At 38.6% G+C, this 22095-nt stretch overlaps 1 protein-coding gene across 1 annotated transcript; it reads left to right on the top strand.

The window, feature by feature from the left end:
• Positions 1–1312: 1312 nt before the first annotated feature.
• Positions 1313–21881, top strand: LOC123240771 (vomeronasal type-2 receptor 26-like). Its single transcript, XM_044668483.1, has 6 exons — positions 1313–1455; positions 4226–4517; positions 9953–10792; positions 15904–16131; positions 17708–17831; positions 20959–21881. The coding sequence occupies exons 1-6, from the start codon at positions 1313–1315 to the stop codon at positions 21879–21881; spliced, it is 2550 nt and encodes an 849-aa protein (XP_044524418.1).
• Positions 21882–22095: the final 214 nt, after the last annotated feature.

Below are 22095 nucleotides of genomic sequence, written 5' to 3'. Positions count from 1 at the left end.
ACCTAGGGGAATGCTGATTCCTTGAAAATTGAGGATATCTCATAAGTCTTTGTGTTCCCAGAGATTGACACCATACCTGGCACACAGTAATGACAGTTGGAAGTGGTAAGTGATGCTTTAAAACCTTAGAACCACTTTGAAATCCTTTTTCTTTAATGGCACCTTTAGATCTTTTTATTAGTTAGCAGAAAAATATGTTGCCCTATGCTTTCCCAGCTACTTCCAGTTCACAAAAGCTTGCAATGTCAAGCCTGAAGGGAGGAGGAGCACCGTAGCAAACTTGAAGGATGTTATGATTTTATTCCCCTTGATAAGGGGATTTTGCAAGGTTAATAAAGGATACCTAAGCACCCATAACAACCTGGAAAAGTCTGACAAACAGGAAATGGGAGGAAGCATCACCCAGGTACACTGGGGAACTTTGTACTTCTTCACTGCCCCTTCCCCTCGAACACTCCCTGGAACATCCATGGGAAGAATAATCTGAGGGAGGGATGAGAATTCCAATGATGGGAATATACCAGACTCATAATAAATGTAGCAACTCAAAATTCTGTTTTGGCTTTTTCCATAACCCTGGGCTTTTCCATTTCCCTGGCTACACTATCTGAAACATCCTTAAATAAACACTTTTATGCCTTAGGATGAAGGGGTCTGAGGTGCAATTCTCTGGGCTGGAACCAGCATTCACTCTCACATAACAAAACTCACTCTCCCATGACAATAGTAGGTGAGTAATAAATGCTTATTCATTTGCATAACCCTGGCCAAGTTACTTGACCTTTTTAAACTCAAGGATTATCATATGAAATGTGGGGATGACAATATTCCTTCTGTCTTACAAAATTTGGGCAAAGTGCTGTGGAACAACAACAACAACAAACCCAAGTACCAAAGTGACTATCAACATTGTTTTTCTTATAGCAGCCACTCTTGCCTGCAATTTCCCAGTTCTCAGATCCCATGAGTGCCTTGTTACCTTTCTCTTGAGAATCTGACTGAAGACAATCCCTCTCAAGAAGAAATTATTGCTCCCAGAGATCTCCACAGCACCTGCCTGATAGGGATAGGATTAGAGATCTGAAGGTTATGGATAAAAGAACAAGAACAGGCTCTCTTTCAGTCTCTTGTAAGGCTCTGCTTTCTGGAGTTGTGGGAGTTGCCCTGGGGTCTGTTTTCTCTAGCTTTCCCCATCCAACACACACATACACACACATTTCTCATGAGAAGGAATTTTGGTCTGGAGATGATTCTCTTCCTTCTGCTTCTATTCCTCCTAGTTCCTCTTCCTGTCTCCACTTGTACAGAGTACATGCATGAGAAGCTGAAGATAGCAGCCCAGAAATATGAGAGAATGGGAGATGTGCTGATTGGAGGTGCTTTTCCCATCCTTTCTACAAACTTTTCTTCTTTTGGTGACTTTACTTCCCCACCTGCTCGAGGAAACTCCACAGGGTGAGCATGAATAATAGAACATGTGTGTTTGGATTGGAAGTTTTCCCAAAAGAGGGTGAGTTGTACCAAGGCTCTGAGTAAATTAACTGCTTCTGTTCCATAGGTTGATTGGTACATAGAATTATATGGGAAACCAGATTGTCATTTTAAAGATGAGGAAACTGAGCATTCAGAGAGACGTCATGTGGATTGGGGAATTAATCCTGTTCTAGTAGTCCCCAAAGTATAAAATTGGGAACACTGGGGTAAAGCCTAAGTCAAAAAGAGGCATAAATTAGGTGATAGGATCATATTTCCTAAAAGCAGGAGATACCTTGGAGGACACCTACTCCAACTACTTCCTTTACAAATTAGGAATCCAAGGCTGAGAAAGGTCAAAATCAATCCAGATCCCAGGAAGAGCTTCATCCAAGTTGGTCATTAGTGACTACTCTTTCAGCTGGGTTCCCATTCCAACTCCTAAATAGTTTTGTGTACATCATACCAATGTTTCTACAGGAATATTATGAGACGTTTGTGAAAAGCACTCTTGAATTATAAGCAAACTATCAACAAGATACCCTCAACATTCATTTATTTCATTTGCTAATGTGTAAATGTTGGTCAAAAAAAGAATTAACAATTTTGGAATAACCTGTTTTTCAAGAAGTCATACTTTCTCTCTCTTGTCTGTCTCTGTCCAGCATGCCAGTATTTCTCTAGTCTTGAAGAACTCCATTATCTTTCCAAAATTCCTCAACTAATAGTCATCCAGACTTTTCTCAAAAGTCTCCTGGAAAATAGGGAAGTAACCAGCTTCACATATTTAATATCATGGTATGAGTCTCACAAGAGACCCCATGAAATCATGCAGACCCAGACATCCCCATTTATTAACTGAATGAATGAGTGAGGAAGAAGTCTCCAGAATGGTCATCCAACCCCCACTTCCAAGGTGTCCAGAGACACTCCCAATGTGTGGTGTAAGTCAAAGACCTGGAGCCATGAGAGACCTCAGTCCCAGTTATCATACTGATAAATTGTCTATTTCCTCTGCATAATGTAGGGATCTGATAATACCTATAGTGCTCATCTCAAAGAGTTTTTATAGAGATCATATTATATATGCTGAATGGTTAGCAAAGCTTAAAACACTGTAGAAATGTAGTGACAGGGAGGGATGGGGGAAGACAGGCTGCAATCATGGATAGTGTTCTGGACTTACAGTCATAAAGACCTGGATTCACATGATGGCTCAGATCATCACTGGTTGGGCAAATCACATTATTTTCCTGGGCCTCAATTTTCTTACAAGAAATTAAATGAAAGGCATCTGGCATCAAGCATCTATTTCCATAATATGATAACTATGAGGTCCCATCACTCTTCTATCCCACTACCACACTACATCTATCTCATACATTTAATCACAGAAAATATAGGGAAGATAATGAGGTCTTCAAATAATTGTGAAAGCACATGGACTCCTATCACCCCTTCAGATTGAATTGGAAGAATATCCTGATAACTGACTGGGCATAGATTGACTAATCCCAGGCAGACACGAAATAAGTAGCTTTCTAGGTCCATTTTTGGTCCAAACTGAGTCCAGTAAGGGAGGAAGAACTTGGTTTTGAAAAGGAAATTAGATATAGGGAACCAATTTTCTTTTCTTCCAGCCACAATATAAACAAAAGTTACCAATATTTTGGTAGCTCCTTTTCAGCTTTTTTCAACTCCTCTCCCTCTCAAAAATAAAAAAGAGTTGTTAGATTCTTGAGCTCCCAAATTGTGCTATATGCATTCATCTTAGTGTAATGGTGTTGACTGGCTAATGAGAGCCACTCTTTGTATCATCTCTAGGTATTCCCAGCATGATTTCAGGCCATGCAACCACCCAATCTTGGAGTGAGTCTGCTTCCTGGGATTGATGACTCTGGGGTTTGTCTTGTGGAGGACAAAGAGCCCCCTCGTTAGTTGATGAAAGCCAAAGACCCTCTGAAACTCACTGGGTACTCAAAAATCTCTTCTCCAGTCCAACACTCAGTTCCCACAGAGGCAGCTCAAAGTAGGTCTGCCTTGCTGGCAGCCCCAAAAGAAGGAGAACAAAAGGGTACATGACTTCTTTTGTATACCCACTGAGAGGCAGCTCAGTCACCCCAGAATCCTCATTCCTGTTGCCTTCAGCAGCCAGTGAGGGAGCTGTATACTAGCACACAATACAAACCTCTAAGTCTTCCCAGTGGGAAATGGGCTTGCTCCCAACTTCCATGTAGATTCTTGGACTGGAATCAGGCAGGGAATATCTAGGCATGCTTCAAGGGTTGGCCCCAAGGACTCCTGTGCTCCCAATTACACTAGTATATATCTGATATGGAGCTCATATTTTTGCTCTGCTACATGAATACTGAATAAATTTTCTGAATCAAACTGTTGAAATTCATGGTGATGAGTAGGACAGGAATAGGGAGTGGAAACATTGTGTGTGGTCGGATTAAAATGAGAAGGCATGAGTTTAAGCTTTGTCACTTGGAAGCTTTATCATCCTTGGTAAGCCTCTTCCCATAACTAAGGCTTTCCTTCCTCATCTGTAAAATGGGAATCATTGGATTGCTACACTACTTACATAAATCATTGTCAGTCTTAAAATATAGAAGGTAAAGTTGTGACTCTTATGTTTGGAAAGAATCATTATCGGGGAGATCAGTAAGAAGCAGAGGAGAGGAGCTAAAAGGATATTTTCTGCCAATAATAGCAAATACCAACACTCCCATTTTTCATCCATATGTAGCTTTTTATACTGGGGTTCTGCGGCCTGCCAGGGTTTTGTCTTTGCCACCGAGGAGATCAACAGAGATGTCCATTTGCTCCCCAACCTCACCCTGGGCTTCTCCATCTGGGACTCTGGGGATTCTGTTGATGGGGTTCTCCTGGGAACCATGGACTTTCTGACTGGGCAGGGGAATCCAGTCCCCAATTACAGCTGCCGAGCCCAGCCTCCCCAGACTGCCCTCGTTGGGGAACTTCGTTCTGCTCTTTCTGTGCCTATAGCTAGATGGTTGGGACTTTATAAATTCCCCCAGGTGAGTAACTTCAAATGCTTCTTCTACCTTCTGCTACCTTTCTACCATCTTTCACCATTTACCAGCTCTGGTTATGTCAACCATGTCTCTTCTCTGATCTCACTGAATGAAAAAGTCTCCTACATATCAAAGTTACATTAATAGCTAATTTTTTTTTAGTTTTGCTGATTCTTTTTTCTTTCTATATCATAGTCATTTCCCAATATTTCTGAACTATTTAACTCTCCCTTACAACATTCAGTGAAAGAGTTAAACAAAATTAGTTAACACAGGAGTTATTTCTGAAAATCTTTGCAATGAACCATCCCTGTATTTTCCTCAAAATCCCCAGATAAATATTTTATTTTTATATTATATTTATATTATTACATATTCATATTATATTTATTTTATATATTATTATCCCCGGATAAGTGTTATTACATCCACTTTATAGAAGAAAGAAAAGAAGGCTTAAAAATCTAATAGGAAATCAGTGGAAAGAACTATAGATTTTGAGTCTAGGGATCTGGGATTATATTCTACCCTCTGACATGTTACCTTTTGTGATTCTGGCCAAGTCACCTAATTTTGAGAGGCCTTAATCTCCTCATCTACAAAAGTGTGGGGCTGAACTTGGAATCCTTTATGTATTCTTCTGGGTTTCAATCTGTAACCAGTAGCCCTTATGTTTTCTCTTTGATCTCATAGCTAGTAAAGGTCACAACTATGCTCTCACAGGATCATAAATATCAGAGCTTGAGGAAACCTGGGATTTTCAGATCTCCAGGAGTTCTTATCAATCCAAAAAACCAGCATCTTCATCCTTTGGGAGATGTAATTTTCTGTGATTGCATCTCTGAATTTCCATCATGTGCTTCCCATTAGGCGTATAGAGTTTGAAGCATACAATAACTTCATGTGTTTCCCATAGCTCCACAACAGGCAAGAAATCTTATATCTGGGACTCATATCCACATTATTGGGCCACGATTCCAGAATTACTTTTATTCTACTAGGGGGCCTAACATGTCCTATATTCTGCATTTTTATACATAGGACATATCATTTCTTTTAGATTTCTGCATACTGAGTGCTCAAGGGACCATACCAGCTGGAACTACAGAGAATTCTGATGTAGAAGAGGGTTTGGGCTTATTCAGCATACAGGGAGATAGGTACAGGCATCCAAATTATAGTTTAAAGAGTAATGGCTAATGGAGGGGGAACTAGGGCATATTTGGAGAATAGTGAATAATTCAGGTTGGCCAAGGTGGAAGGTGTGTCTCAAGACATAGCATTACATAATACAGAGTAACCTCAAACTCCAAAATGAATTTTCTTGGAAGAGGATGAGTTCCCCATCCTCTGATATCATCCAGAAGAAGTGAAGTGCCTGCTTATCAATGATGTCTAGAAGGGATTCCTGGTTATATATGGATGGGTTAGACTGAGTTTTCTAAGAACTCCTTCCAATTCTACATTTATGAGATTCTACGAATGAAATGGAATTCTTTCTTTCCAAAGAACTATGTAAATGTAATTGTCATTAGTATTGTTGTGATCATTATAAGCTCGAGAACTTTGATTTTCTACATGGATTAATTGGCAAATTTAGTGTCATCACTTGGAAGCACAAACTTCCAAGCACTTATTTCACAGAACTAAACCAAATGATAACAAAGTTCATCTGAAAGATGAAATCGTCAAAAATATCAAAGATAAAAAATGGAAAGAGTAGAAAAAAGAAGTCTACAGTACAATTTTTGGAATTTTAAAGTTGTTAACACCAATTGAATATTGAATAAAAAATTAGAAATTCTGAGTGAAAAGATTAAGTAAAGAAGATTTGGAAGCAATCAACAATAGTTTCATCATATTAGGCAAACCCCAAAACACTAATTATTTGATTAAAGAAAAGGGGAGAAAATTGAATAAACAATAATACAGCACCTTCTATATGTCAGGCATTGTGCTAAGCTTTTTAACCATTTGACTTTTGGGGAAACCCTCTGGTGTACTATGACAATCTCAATTTTATAGTTGAGAACATTGAGGCAAATAGGGGTTGAGTGACTTAACTTAGACTCATATAGCTAATTAAAGCTCTAGTTTTGATTTGAACTCATATTGAACCATATCTGAACTCAGGTTTTTTCTTGACTCCAAGTCCAAATCTCTATCCACTGTGTCCCCAGCCGCTTTTAAGTTAAAACAATTTATTTCACGAAAACTGCTATGAAAACCAGAAAGTTCCGGTAAAGATTAGGTTTAGACTAATAATGAATACCAAATGACATAATAATCTCAAAATGGAACTTACATATGTAGCATAAACTACTCATATTGCTGGACCAGGACCCCAGAAGTCAACTGACTTCTCCAAATTCTATCTCTAGGTAAGTCATTTAGAATGTGTTGTAATAGTGTACCTAATGAGTCCTCCTGTGCATGTTACTCTGTAAGTACTAGTCAGTATAGCTTTTAGAAGGGGTATTTACTAATCTGATGAGTATAATTTTTTACAGAAAGAACCTCCAAACTAGGGGTGCATTCTCCCAGAAACACATGAAGTATGTATAGGAAGAGTGGGCACAAACTTAAAATATTTCCCACCAAAGGGTAAACTTATAAACCCTGGTTATTGGAAATGCTATTTCTCCCTTCATGGAGTCCCCATTAAGTTTCCTTTATGTGTAACTGTCTTCTGGGCACTGAGAGTTCATGCCTTGGGAAGGTCCTAAAGCTACATTTCCTTGATGATCTATTTGTCCTGAATATATTCTCAACATCTGTCTTTCACCTCCAAGTAAGACACATTATTATTGGCCAAGTAACAAATAGAGTAGAAAAAGAGGAAGATCTCTACTTCTGTCTCCCCATTCCACCTCAGGTTGATTTTGCTCCAAGGGCTTAGCTAGAACTGAAAACTTCAACCCTTGGACTGAACGTTCAACCACTGAGTTGGATTCTTCTGGGATGAGAAACAACTTAAATTCTTTGCTATTTTAAGCAGCAGTTAGCATATAGGAGTAGCCCTTCTTGACTCAATCAAAGTATTTCCCACTTGATAACTGATTCTTTAGTTCCATCACAGAAGTATTCTTATATAAAAGGCATCTGGGCAAAGAATATCTTTTGTAAATTACATCGATTGGGGTTTGTATGAAATCCATCATTACATATGTAAATAAGGCACATGGCAATCCTGGAACATATAATAGTTATTTCAATGAAATAAAACAAAAGCTTTCACAAAAGAAAATAAGTATAATTTTAAATGAGGGAAATAACAGGGAAATTTTTACAATAAATTTCTTTGATAAAAGTCATATCTAAGATTTATAGGGAAATTGGATAAATATACAATTAGAAGGGACAAAAAGTATTAAAGGGATGTGAACAAGCAGTTTTCAAATGATGAAATAAAAGCTATAGTTATTTGAAAATGCTCCAAATCACTAATGGTAAAAGAACAGTAAATGCCACAATTCTAAATTTTATCTCACATCCATCAGACTGGCAAAAATGTTAATTAATCAAAGGGCTGTCAGTGGACAGACACACTGATTCATAATTGACTGGTAAGCTTGCCAATTGATGAGATCATTCTGAAAAGCACCTGGGAACTCAACACCCTAAATCACAAAAATATGTGTCCCCCTAGGACACAGGGATGAAACTGTTATGTACCAAGAAGAAAGTAAAAAAGGGAAGGGATCCAAATGATTAAAAATAACTACACAAGTACTTTTGTTGTTGTTTTAACTATGACTAGAAATAACATAGGAGCCCATAAATAGGAGAACTGGAAATGTAAAACTTATCATATATGAATATAGTGAAATATCAATCCTTCCTAAGAAAATGCGAATATGATGAGTTGAATAAAGCTGGGGAGGCTTAAGTGAATTAGTGCAGAGTAAAAAGGACACAACCAGGAGATCAATGACTAAAATTATATAAAGCAAAACATCTTTGAAAGACTTTAGGTCTCTGATCAGTGTAGGACCATGCTGAAGTTCAGAAAATTCATAATGACACATGCCTCTTTCCTTATAAGACAGACTAGACAAGGGGGAAAGGGAGATATATTTTCAGAAATAGCCAATGTGCTGATTTTTATCTTGCTTAAATATGAAAGAGACAGCACAGTGTAATGGATAGCATGTTATCTTTAAAGCTAGAAAGATGCAATGCTTTAAGTCTCAACTCTAAGTAATATTGACAGTGTGACCTTGATGAGTTGGTCCAACTTTTCAATGCTTGTGGTAGGATTATATAATTTGTAAGATTATATTTTTCTAATTCATGTTAATACAATTTCTTAACATTTGTTTTCTGATATTTACAGTCCATTTTCTCAATTTCCCTCCCACCACTAACCCCTCCACAAGAAGGCAGGTAATATGATAAAGGTACATACATTAACATACAATTCATATTTCATGATCATCATGTTGTGAAAGAAGACTTACACTAGACAAAAATTCAAGGTGGAAATAAAGTAAAGAATGGTATGTTTCAATTTGCATTTGGATTTTATCTGTTCTTTTATGGTGGTGGTCATTAGTTGTCCTTTCAGTTGTCCTGGTCCTTTACCTTGTGGATAATAGTTAAGCCATTCACAGATGATCATGATATATTATAATTGTGACTGTGTACAACATTATTTTAGTTCTGCTCATTTCATTTTGCAAGATTATATATAGAATAAAAGGTGCAGTATTGACATAGTTAAGGGAATTTCCTTACTGGGAAAATCTGAAAATTAATGAAATTGTAGATCAATTATTTATTATGTACTCATTAATTATTATAAGTGTACACTTGGGAGAGAAGAGAGTTTGTGGATAATAATAAAGATGCAAAAGAGGGGGGAGAAAGAAGGAAAAATGAAGGAAGGAAGGGAAGAAAAGGAAGAAAAAAGAAAGCAGGAAGAGAGAGAAAGAAGGGAAAGAGAAAGAAAAGAAAGAATAACAACAAATCAAAACATTAAAATGCATAGAAATGAAAATATTCAATTAAGAGATGACACTCTTAACAAGGCACTTTCGTTACTATTAAGATAAATATGTAATACTTTAAAGTGTTGCATAATGTAAGTTCACTTTCTCACAAATCATCTTCTTCTTTGTATATTGAAATTCTCATGCTTGTTGATATTTTTAGGTTTATGATAGATAGATAGGTAGGTAGGTAGGTAGATAGATAGATAGATAGATAGATAGATAGACAGACATCTAGATAGATATGTAGATAGGTAGGTAGATTGTTGAGAGCCTAGCTTTTCACGTGAGATATGGAAGAATTGAGAATGTTGATCCAATAATAAATATTCATTAATATGCAAAATTGATCTGTCAACACTTACATAAAGCTGAATATTTCTTGCATTTTTCTCTTGCTGGGATTTGTTATTTCATCCCTAGAAAATTTCTTTTTTTTTTTTTCAGATCAGCTATGGATCCAGCATAGTCAGCCTGAGTGACAAGACCCACTTTCCTTCATTCTTGAGGACAATTTCCAATGACCAAGCCTGGTTCCAAGGTGTTACCATCTTGCTGGACCACTTTGGCTGGATTTGGGTAGGAATTGTCTCTTCTGATGATGACTATGGGAATCAAGGGAGCTCCCTGATGAGAGATGAGCTGGAGAAGTTTGGCATCTGCCAGGAATTTCTTATTGTTTTTCCTGCTTTTCATTTTCCAGAGAAGTTCCAACAAAACCAATGCTTGTTTCAAAAATCAACAGCCAAAGTCATCATTACTATTTTAAGTAATTCAAATTATCTTGAGTTCTTACATTTCTTCTCACCAAATGACATTTCTGGAAAGATATGGATAAGAAGCTATGTACTCACTGGAACTCCATGGAATGAGTTGATGAGATACAATTCAGATTTTCCTCAAATTATCAGCATCTCTCTGAATCAGCCAACAATTCAAGGGTTTCCAAAGTTTTTCAGACAACTGCATCCAGATAGGACATCAGAAGATATCTTTGTGAATTTTGGAGGAGGAAATGATTTTAATTGCACAGGAGAGGGCCAGGACACAAGTTCCTTGGGGAACAGAATAGAGCCTGGAGCAGACCAGCTCTGCACAGGATCAGAGCACCTACAAGACAAAGACATCCCTTCATTCAATCTGGGAAAACTGAGTATAACCTATAATGCTTACAAAGCAGTGTACAGTATAGCCCATGCCCTCCAGGACCTGAGCTCCTGTGAGGAAGGAGAAGATCCTACTGGAAACAGAATGTGCCCAGATATCAAGACCTTCAGACCCTGGCAGGTGAGAGGGTCCAAGTAAGACTACACACACACACACACGTGTATGCATACTTATGCATACATGTGTACATGCATGTATGTGTACATATAAAATAACCATGCACTTATAGCCAGTAGATATGTGAGAAAAGCAGACTGAAACTCTAGGAACTTTTGTTTAAACCCCTTACCTTTTTTCTTAAGGAAGAAGAGAGTTAAGGACAAGGCAATTAGGTAAGTGACTTAGCCAGGGTTGCATAGCTAAGACATGTCTGAAGCCAAATTTGAATTTGGGTCCTCCCCATTCCTAGCTGATGCTCTGCACCACCTAGCTGCCCCTTCCAGGGACTCTTCAAAGAAAAGTACAGAACTGACTATCTGAACAAATCTCAAAGGGGGACTAAACATGTTGAATTTAGGAAATAAATTCTTATATGTTATCTTATCTTATTATTATATTAAATATATAATATAATCTTATATCTTAGAATATAAAAGAAAAGGCCTTGGCCAGTGAAAATCTAATCAGATTCAATATTATAGGGATGCATCTGAATTATTATTTGCAAATTCAGTGCATGTACAGTGTGTCTAAAATCATTATTAATCCTTCTGTTTCCTCAGCCAATTAGAAGACATTTGTCATCACACAGTATCAACTCTTCATATGCTTGGAGATAGTCTGTCCACAGCTTTCCACATGGTCATTTTTTTGGTCTATATTTATTTCATTGCTAAATGTTAATATTAAATGTTTCCAATTATAAGAAAAAATAATTTTTATTTTTATTTTTCCACAATTTTGAGTTCAAAATTTTTCTCCCACTCACCTCCCTCAGTGAGAAGGCAAATAATTTCATGAAGACTATATATGAGATCATGGAGGCCTAAAAAGTAAAGGCTACCACAGGCTGCATTTAAAGATACACAGCACCTACTGGTTCTTGTGGTAGTCCTACTGTCCTATGCCCTGGTCAGGCCACAAGTGGTCACTTTAAAGGATCAGAGCCTATTTTAAAGACTAGGATCTCATTGTCAAGTTCCCAGATTATAACTATAAGTATGGGTAAGACACTTTATCTTTCTGGGTCTTATTTTTTCTACTTATCAAATGATAGGCTCAAACTAGATGACCTACTCCAAAAAGGAAGAAAGTCCCCTCTAGCCTTAACATTCTTTAAATTGTTTATGAAAACAGAAAGGCCTTTCTGGGCATTTTGGGGGAAGGAGGAAGACTTAAGAAAGAGACTGATGGTTAAGTGCCCATAGGGTGATTATAGCAAATAGATATTGGGAAGAATTATTCAAAGTTTAGTTTGCTTCTATTTCCTCTCCCAAAGAAAATGGTTTTTGTATTAGATGGACAGGAAAAAAAATAATAGTGGTGAAGTAGTTGGTAGCTAACAGTTCCCTTAGTTATCCTTAATGAATTCAAGTAAGCATGAATAATGAACTACATCTAAGGGACTGGAAGAACAATCACAAGAGGGTTCTCAGCCACTGTCTCTATAATTTTAAAGTGGGGGAAATAGAACAGAAATGAAGAGTATAGTCCCAACTTGGGTGAGCAAAGGGGAGGACAAATGAATAATAACTATTATAGCGTAGCATGTATATTTCTTTTTTTTTTTTAACCCTTGTACTTCGGTGTATTGTCTCATAGGTGGAAGATTGGTAAGGGTGGGCAATGGGGGTCAAGTGACTTGCCCAGGGTCACACAGCTGGGAAGTGGCTGAGGCCAGGTTTGAACCTAGGACCTCCTGTCTCTAGGCCTGGCTCTCACTCCACTGAGCTACCCAGCTGCCCCCAGCATGTACATTTCTGATAAATAAAATATGTCATTTAAAATGTTTAGTGAAAAGTAAGTAAAAATGTAAAAGTCAGAGAGATTTTTTTTAGGACAAACCATGCCAGACTAACCTCACTTTCTTTTTTGAGAGTACTACAAAGCCAGACAAACAAGAACTATGGCATCCTGAGTAGAATTGGTTTTGGGCATGGTAAGACATGAATTCAGAACTAACTTCTGACACAGTTACCTGCTATTTGAACATAAGTAACTCTCTAAGATAATGAATTGCTGTGAAGATGCCACCCTGGGAAGGTATAAGGACTTATTTCATTTGAGACCCTTCTATACCAATGATTTCATAGGTTCCATTCTTATGTTTTTATAAATCTGATTTAAAAAAGAAAGAAATGCCATAGTTTAGTTAATTATAGCTAGGCATTTGATAAGTTCTCTCATGCAATTCTTATGGAAAATGTGAAGGGACATGAAGTACATAATAATAGTACAATTAGTTGTATTTAAAAACAATTTAACAAATAGTTCCATTGGTTATTAATGAATGATTTGATGCCGATGCCAAGAAAAGTCTCTAGTTAATGACCCCATGGATCCAGCCTTAGATCTAGCCTCTGTTATTTTTATTCAGTGATGTAGATGAAAGCACGGATGACACAGTTATTAAATTTTCAGGTGACATAAATCCATGGGAAATTGCTATAATGCTAGATGAGAAAGTAACCATTCTAAAAGATTTCAACAGGCTAGAATGATGGACTAAAACTGATACCAATTAAATTATTGTAGGAGAAAATCAATTCTTCCTCTTGGGCTCAACAATCAATCTCAGAAATATAATATAGAGGAGATATGGTTGGTAATAAAGAAGCAAATCTGGGGTTTTAGTGAATTGCAAATTCAGTATGAGATCATGGAGGCCTAAAAAGTAAAGGCTATCACAGGCTGCATTTAAAGATACACAGCACCTACTGGTTCTTGTGGTAGTCCTACTGTCCTATGCCCTGGTCAGGCCACAAGTGGTCTGTCATGCTCAGTTCTTGACAGCATATTTCAGGGAAAACAATGACAAAAATGATGATCATTCCAGTATTGGGTGAAAGAAGAAAGAATTCTCTGCCAAGAGGACAGGAACCCTAAGACCAGTAACCAACTCTAGATCTTCACTGGAAAGTGGGCATGGAGTGAGCTCAGATAGTCTCAGATCTCTTAAGTCTCCTTATGTTTCAGTGATGCTGAAAGGTGCAGCTCAATCAGGCCAGACAATGAACGAGTCCTTTGAAATCACAATTCCACAAGTTCATTGTTTCTTGAAGCAGTTCAAAGAAATGTCTGCTCATACTGAAATTCTGTAAGAACTGCTTGCTTTGATACTGTCTCTGTAATCTTTGTAAAATAATGTGTTTTTTGAGATCCATATTGCTGAGAGGGGTTCAAGCTTCAGAGAGGGGCTCAGGCTACATCACAGAATTCCATAGTGCCCCCCCAGAACTCTAAGAGAAGGGGCAGTTAAAGGCAGTTGGAGCCCTTGTATAAAAGAGGCAGGTCACTCTGCTGTCTTGGTCTTGGGTCCTGAGTCTTGAGTCTGGGGCTATCTCTGCAATCTGGGTGACTCTGAACTGAGTCATTCAGTTCCTCACTGCCAAAGCCGTTTTACTTTGGTTAGACTTTCAACAATATCACAGTCTACCTTAGTTTAGCTGTCTTGATTTAGAAGAAGAATATTTATAGGGTTAGGGAGCAGATCAGCCATTCAAGATACCTTACCCTCTTTGGGGGGAGAGGCTACTTTTGACATAACTGTTTGAGAGTTTCCCCTACCTTATCAATCCTAATCCATCTCCCACCTTCCCATTCCCACTTATCATTAAACCTTTATCCACTGGGAACAGTACCTAGAGATATATATTTTGGGGATATACACACAACATCCTTAAGCCAATTTCATCCTACGTGTAGCCCTGAAGTTTATCCTAAACTCTGTGCCTATGAGCTTCTAAGACATCAAGCTTCTCCAATACAATCCTATGAGGAAATAATTTAGAGAGTTATCATCTTTAGGAATTTAGCCTTTCCTTACTTACTGTCTTGGCCCAGGAGTTAACAAATCAGTTTGTCCTCCATTACCAAACTCTAACTGACTTTCCAACTGCCTAATGGGAGGGGGTAAGTGAAGGAGCACTTTCACAAGATCCTGCCCCTCCCTTCCAGTCAAGCCTGCTTGTGTGTGTGTCCCTCCAAACACCAAAGGATTAGGGAGACTGCATTGCTACTGACGCTTGTCATCTTATAGTTTCTCTAATACAACAGTTTCCATTGAAACACAATAAATTTAGGAGTAAATGCTATTCATTAAATGAAAAAAATAATGGTGGTGACATCAAACACTTGAGATCCTGAGTGTGGGGTTTGGATATCTTCATCTTTTGACCAGCCTTACAAGAATTAAATAAATTAACTTCTAGTTGACTCTCCTTTGTCTACTCAAAAGTGAGTGAAGGGAATCATGCGGATCTAAACAAATCCATAATATGCATTTTTGCTGAGTTTAAAGCATATTCTGCACTGTCTGGAGAACTTCTAGAGTCAGGGAGAGCTTTAGATTTATGGCTACTTGGCGTAAATGGTATTTCTCATTGTTTCTATTATGCACTGTGTATTTGCTTATTGATTCTTTGTTAGGATGGAAAACAAACAGCCGCAATTATGTGCAGGATCTATTCATGCTCTTTTTCTGTGGTGAACATCTCCATCATGCCGGTCATATTAAGTAGAACAAAGACAGGAAGGAGCCGGTTTCCGATTGAAAATCTCCAAATCCACATAGCCCTTGACAAGTAGACAGCACTCTCCTGCAGAAAAAGACAGAGTTAAGGAGTAGAAGCCCTCTGATTTTCTGAGATAGTTACTCAATCCTTAGACAGAACTTTTATCCCAAAGGACATGCATAAACTGCCAGAATGAATATGGATCTTCCATGGACCTAGTTAATTTTGCTGGAAAGGGCTGAGTAAGAGCCTATCAGTTTTTACCAGTGGCAAAAGATTAATTGAATTGTTGAATGACCTAGTCTTTGCATCTCACATGCAACTCAAATTACTTTTGCACAATATATTCTTTTTTTTTTATAGGCAATGGGGGTCAAGTGACTTGCCCAGGGTCACACAGCTGGGAAGTGTCTGAGGCCAGATTTGAACCTAGGACCTCCCATCTCTAGGCCTGGCTCTCAATCCACTGAGCTACCCAGCTGCCCCCTGCACGATATATTCTTAAAATGGAATGGAATTTAATCTAAGCCCATTACTCTCAATGTCTCCTGTCTTCAGCTCTTGCAATATGTCAGAAAGGTACATTTCCAGATGCCTCAGAACACTGAGGTCTTTTTTGATGCCAATGGAGATATTCCTTCTGTCTACAACATTCTGAATGTACAGAAAAATGCTGAAGGCTTCTTTGATTTGATTACTGTTGGCTATGTGGATTCTACAGCACCATGTGGAAAAGAAATTGTTGTCAATGAGAGTGCTATCCAATGGAAAGGAGGAAAGACCCAGGTGAGCTTCAATAGTATGGGGGAAGAGATTTGCTTATGTTCTCTGAGTTTCAACTCTACAAAATATGGAAATGAATTATTTTACCATCTCCTTCACAGAGCTTTTTCTGCAAAGTGGTTTCCAATCTCAAAGGTGCTATATAGAGAAATAAGTGGCTATTATCATTTGTATTATTGTACTGTCAAAAGTCAGTTGTCATACTGACAAGGCATCCCCTGTTGCTTCGGGGAAATTGGACATTGCCACAAAGAGTGGTAAAGTCATTAGTAGTGTGTTGTCTTGATGAAGTGAATTCAGAGGAAACTTGAGGAAATCCAAGCAACTTGGGACCAGGCATAAAAACACCTGAGCCTAAAGAACTGTAAATGTAGGCAACCAAAAGATTTTTTTTATTCACTTGTTTCAATAGTGGAATTTTCTTGGCAAAGATACTTGTGTGGTTTACCATTTCCTTCTCCAGCTCATTTTACAGAAGAGGAACTAAGACAAACAGGGCTAATTGGCTTTCCTAGGTCACACAGCTAATAAGAGTCTGAAACCAAGTTTGAATTCAGGAAGATAATTTTTCTCGACTTCAGGCCTATTGCTTTATCCATTGTGCCACCTACCTCAGGTTCCTATAAGCAAAAATGATGTTACATCATTTTTAAAAAGTATGCAAGGGAGCCCAAGAAGAACTCTAGAATCAGAGTTATCCTAAAAAATATCAGGATCAAATTTCCTAGAATAATAGAATTTCAGAGTCTAATGAACCTTGCCATGCATTTATTCAATCCTTTAGATTTTTTTAAAATTCCACTAAAATAAAATAGATTTTTAATTCAACAATTAATTGTTGACCTCCACCTAAGGCTTTCACAACATCAAGATCAAATTTTCCTTTTTATGTCATTTTTTATATTTTCCATTATTTTCCATTTACATTTTTCAAGTACTCAGGTCAATAGAAAAATCAGAATGCTCATCATAACCCTTAAAGGTTTATAAAAAAGTTATTATGTGTCTCTAAGTCTTCTCTTCTCTAGACGAAATGCCCCTTATTCCTTCCAGTGTTCTTCATATGGCAAGAGACTCCAGGTTCTACTCTAATCTTTGGCCTTACTCTCTCGTTTTTCGTGGCAAAAATAATGCAGCTCCAAGAAACTTATATTGGCCTCTGGTTTTCTTCATTTGTCTGTGTGTGTGTGTGTGTGTGTGTGTGTGTGTGTGTGTGTGTGTGTGTGTGTGCGTAATTGGTTTTGATGCTCTATATATCTGGAAATGATCCAAAATGCAGCATGGCATGATAAAAGACCATCATGAGAGGTCTGGATTGGTTTCATACAAGACAGAGTTATTCCCAAATGGCATTCATAGACCAGAAAAGTCACATGTTTAAGGAGGCAGCCATCTGTGGCTGTGTTTGGTCAGTGGCCTCTGGGCACTTTGCTAGCCTTCCCATCAAGTTGGTGTGGGCAAGTCCTAGGTATATTTCTCATTAGCCATTTTGCTACAGGTAAGGAGGCAGAATGTCTTTTGTAACTTCCCTGAGTAGAGAGTGTGGTTCCAACCTTGTGTGTGCTCTGCTTCCTGCCAGGTCCCTCAATCGGTCTGCAGGGAGAGTTGCCCTCCTGGGTCCAGCCAGATTCTTACCAAGGGATGGTCTCCCTGCTGTTTTGATTGTGAGCCCTGCCCAGAGGGTCAGTTTGCAGACCATAGAGGTGAGAGCACAATAGTAAGAGAATCCGTGGTGCTGGCCCCTGCCATTCTGCATCCTTCAGGGTGGGAGTGTTAAGCCACAGTGATAAGGAATACAAATAGGAAGGACATAGAACTTTTGGGTGTGGTTTCCAAAATATTTTGTGGCTCTTCATATATACGTATTGACTGTGTAACCCTGACAAAGTTACTTCACCTCTTGGTGGAGCAGGTAACTAAGATAATAGGTTCCTAAATTATCATGGATCTATTTTGGAAGAAGCTCTCCCACACTGGGAGAGCTCTCTAGACAACTGAAAGCCAGAGAAAGAAGAAGAAGGAGGAGGAGGAGGAGGAGGAGGAGGAGGAGGAGAAGGAGGAGGAAACTTCAACACCGTAAGGATTTGTGAATATAATTTCATGTGCACAAGTGAACCTTCTTCTAATGTAGAAAAGAGCAGGTCTACACATTAGTAGATGATTTCATTCCTCGGCCTAAGAACAATACATTAGAAAATGAGGGACTTGTTCTCAGTAAAGGTCTTAAGCAAATCAAAAGCAAGTTAATCCATTCCACCAACAAACATTGGTTATGAATCTTCCCTCTACCAGACCTAGACTAGGCACTAGAAATCAAAAAGAAAATAAAGAAAATAAGTAGTCTCAGCTTTCAAGCCTCTTTGTTCATCCAGGCCAATCCCTTATCTAGTCTTATTGGTGGTTTCCAGCCTCTGCTTCATGTTCTCTAATGATGGTTAATTTACCAACTCCAATTTGTGAGAAAGTCCAGTCCATTTCTGGAGTGGGGCTAAATCAGGGAAAGTCTTGAAGGCCAGGTGGAGGAATTTAGATAGGATTTGGTAGGCAAGAAGAAGACACTGAAAGGTTGTGAATTCATACACATTTCCATGCACACACACATACACATCAAAATTGTGTTTGGATATTTAAAAATATACATATGTATATATATGTAGTATATGTATATATATATATATATGTAGTACATGGGGATATTGTTGTTTGGCTTAAAACAGGGGCAGACAAGCATCTCTAACCTCTTTTTCCCCTTCCCTTCATTAAGGTAGGCTAAATTCCTGCCAGAGAGGGGAAGCAGGAAGTTGGGGGCCAGAAATTTGGCCCCTTTTCTCTTCTCAAAGAGAGGAGGTACTTGGTTCAAATTCTATCTGTCTAGCCCATTAAATATTATCCAAATTAAAGATTAGTCTGGGCAGCTGGGTAGCTCAGTGGAGTGAGAGTCAGGCCTAGAGACAGGAGGTCCTAGGTTCAAAACCCGGCCTCAGCCACTTCCCAGCTGTGTGACCCTGGGCAAGTCACTTGACCCCCATTGCCCACCCTTACCAATCTTCTACCTATGAGACAATACACCAAAGTACAAGGGTTAAAAAAAAATTAAAAAAAATAAAAAAATAAAGATTAGTCTATGGGATGTGATTTCCAGATTCAAGTTAAGTTTCTGATCACTCTTCATTATTGGGAGAAGGCAAGATCCCAGTCTTTATACCCAAGATTTGGCTCCATTTGTACCAAATACCAGTTCCACAATGAACATAAATAGTAAGTAGCAAAGAAACCCATCTATCCAACTAAATAGAAATCAGAGAAAGTTGACATAGGAGAATATATGCCAAACAATATTGAATGAAAGACCTCTGTGATTTGGACATACTACAACTCATCTGAGAGAGAGAGAGAGATTCCTAGATCTTAGTCAAAGAGAAGTTCTCCAAACTTTCTTCATGCAGCTAAGTGTATAATTAGAAATCTTGTACCCTTGGATCTCCCAGCATCCCTTTCCTCCTTCATCTCCACCTTGCGTGCTTACGTTGTTTGTATAACTCTGCCTCTCTCTCTCTACCACGGCTAGGTTAGCACCCTTTTTACTCTAGCTTTTTACTTTACTTATTATTATTATTATTATCATTTTTAAAACCCTCACCTTCTGTCTTGGAGTCATTACTGTATATTGGCTCCAAGGCAGAAGAGTGGTAAGGGCTAGGCAATGAGGGTCAAGTGACTTGCCCAGGGTCACACAGTTGGGAAGTGTCTGAGGCCAGATTTGAACCTAGGACTTTCTGTCTCTAGGCCTGGCTCTCAATCCACTGAGCTACCCAGCTGCCCCCTTTACTTTACTTATTATTAATAAATTTTGTTAAGTATAATACCCGGAGTGTTCTGGTATTAATTTTTAATCTCACATAGGAGAAAGAGGCATTATGGAGCCTGCCAGATGCTTTCATGTGAGTTTTTTCTCAAGAGTTTTATCTTACTTTTCCCAGTCACTTGAAGTGAGGTTGGCCTTATTCATCTTCTTTGTTGAATCTGGAAACCAGAATTGCCTAAAGCAACTGCAGAACCTAAAGAAAAGTAAATGAAACTTGGAGAAAGTGAAGAGAGTGAGAATCCTCAATTTTTTTTTCCTAGCTGCTGTCTCCCACAAACACATACACACACAGAGCAAAGTTCTATCAGGTGCACTGGGAGAGGGAACTTGATTCATACAATATGTCTACATGTATGTATATAGTTATATTTGCAAAAATATATTAAAACCTTTAATGTCAAAATATGCAGATAGATATAGATGCTATAAATAATAGATATCCACATATTCATGAGTTATCTGAATCTTGTTGATTCCCAGAGGTGAAGCAATGAGTGAATCCCTCATAAATGTCAGTTGAATAAAATGGATTTGAAAAACTTGATCACAATCCAGCAAGATTGTAGCAAGAAAGCAAGAAAGAGTGGCAAATTTCCTTTCTGGAGGTAGACAGCTCAGTATGGTGGAAAAGCTGTTGGGTTTTGAAGTTTGTTAGATTTGAGTTCAAATCCCAGCTCCTATGTTTATTTCTTGTAAGACTGACTTCTATCATAGGATCCTTGGTTTTCTCATCCATATAATCAATTTGTAATGGATGGCATCTAAGGTTGTCTCTCAACTATATATCTGTGCTTTTATGATCTTTCCCCATGGAATAAATGAATAAAAATCATTTTATTCTATGTGATAGTCCTAAAAGTCTGTTGCCATCAGTTTCAGTGAGGGGCTGAATCTGTTCCCATGACCTAAAGATTCAGAAATGGGGCTTGCAAGGGAATGAGAGATTATTGGTTCTTCCCCTTTAGATATGCAGCAGTGTGTAAAGTGCCCAGAGGACCAATATGCAAACACTCAGAGAGATGGCTGCCTCCCCAAAGTTGTCACTTTCCTGGCCTATGAAGAACTTCATGGGATTGTTGTGACTTGTATGGCTCTTGCCTTCTCCCTCCTCACAGGCCTAGTCTTCATGATCTTTATGAAATACAGAGACACTCCCATAGTCAAAGCTAATAACAGGGCTCTCAGCTATATTCTGCTTCTCTCCCTCACCCTCTGCTTCCTTTGCTCATTGCTCGTCATTGGTCGCCCAACCACAGCTAGCTGCCTGCTCCGATATGTGACTTTTGGAATTACCTTCACAGTGGCCATCTCTTCTGTTTTGGCCAAAACCATCACTGTGGTTCTGGCCTTCAAGGCTACAAGACCTGGAAGCTGGCTCAGAAGGTGGGCAAGTACTAGAGTGTCCAATGCTATTGTCCTCATCTGCTCCCTCATCCAAGTGGCCCTCTGTGGCATCTGGATAGCCATTTCTCCACCCTTTGTAGACATGGTCACTGACTTTGAACTTACCTACATCCTCATCATTTGCAATGAGGGTTCCATAATCACCTTTTACTGTGTCCTGGGCTACATGGGATTCCTTGCTCTAGGGAGCTTCACTGTGGCTTTCTTGTCCAGGAACCTGCCTGACACCTTCAATGAGGCCAAGTTTATCACCTTCGGTATGTTGGTGTTCTGTAGTGTCTGGTTCCCTTTCCTTCCTGCTTATCAACGCACCAAGGGAAAGACCATGGTGACTGTGGAGGCCTTTGCCATCTTGGCCTCCAGTGCTGGGATACTGATCTGCATCTTTGTCCCCAAGTGCTATGTGATTCTATGGAAGCCACATCAGAACACCCAGGAGTGGTTAAAGGGCCAACATTATTTGAAGGAGGAAATTTCACCTTAAAGCTGCACCTCCTCTATCTCTCTATCTTGTTTTTGGTAAGGTCTTAGGATCCCATAAATAATGACTCACACGTGACTGGAAGAGTTGAGAACTATTCTGAATTAGCTCTTCTATGGTTTTGATGTGGCAGAGAACAAAGCCTAGAACTGAAATAATTTAGAAAGAAGTTAAGTAAGTCATCCGGCAGGGTTGAGCTGAAAATGAGGTAGCCTTC

Source organism: Gracilinanus agilis, chromosome 3 (assembly GCF_016433145.1).
Source record: "Gracilinanus agilis isolate LMUSP501 chromosome 3, AgileGrace, whole genome shotgun sequence".
Taxonomy (NCBI): Eukaryota; Metazoa; Chordata; class Mammalia; order Didelphimorphia; family Didelphidae; genus Gracilinanus; species Gracilinanus agilis.
Note: the sequence above shows the minus strand (reverse complement) of the source record. Positions and strands in the feature narration are given on the sequence as shown.

Bases quoted from the DNA above. Each gene is read 5' to 3' on its own strand.
- LOC123240771 (XM_044668483.1), top strand. From the start codon at position 1,313: ATGCATGAGAAGCTGAAGATAGCAGCCCAGAAATATGAGAGAATGGGA. The intron at 1,456-4,225 runs GTGAGCATGAAT...ATCCATATGTAG, and splicing joins GCTCGAGGAAACTCCACAGG to CTTTTTATACTGGGGTTCTG. The intron at 16,132-17,707 runs GTGAGCTTCAAT...GCTTCCTGCCAG, and splicing joins GGAAAGGAGGAAAGACCCAG to GTCCCTCAATCGGTCTGCAG.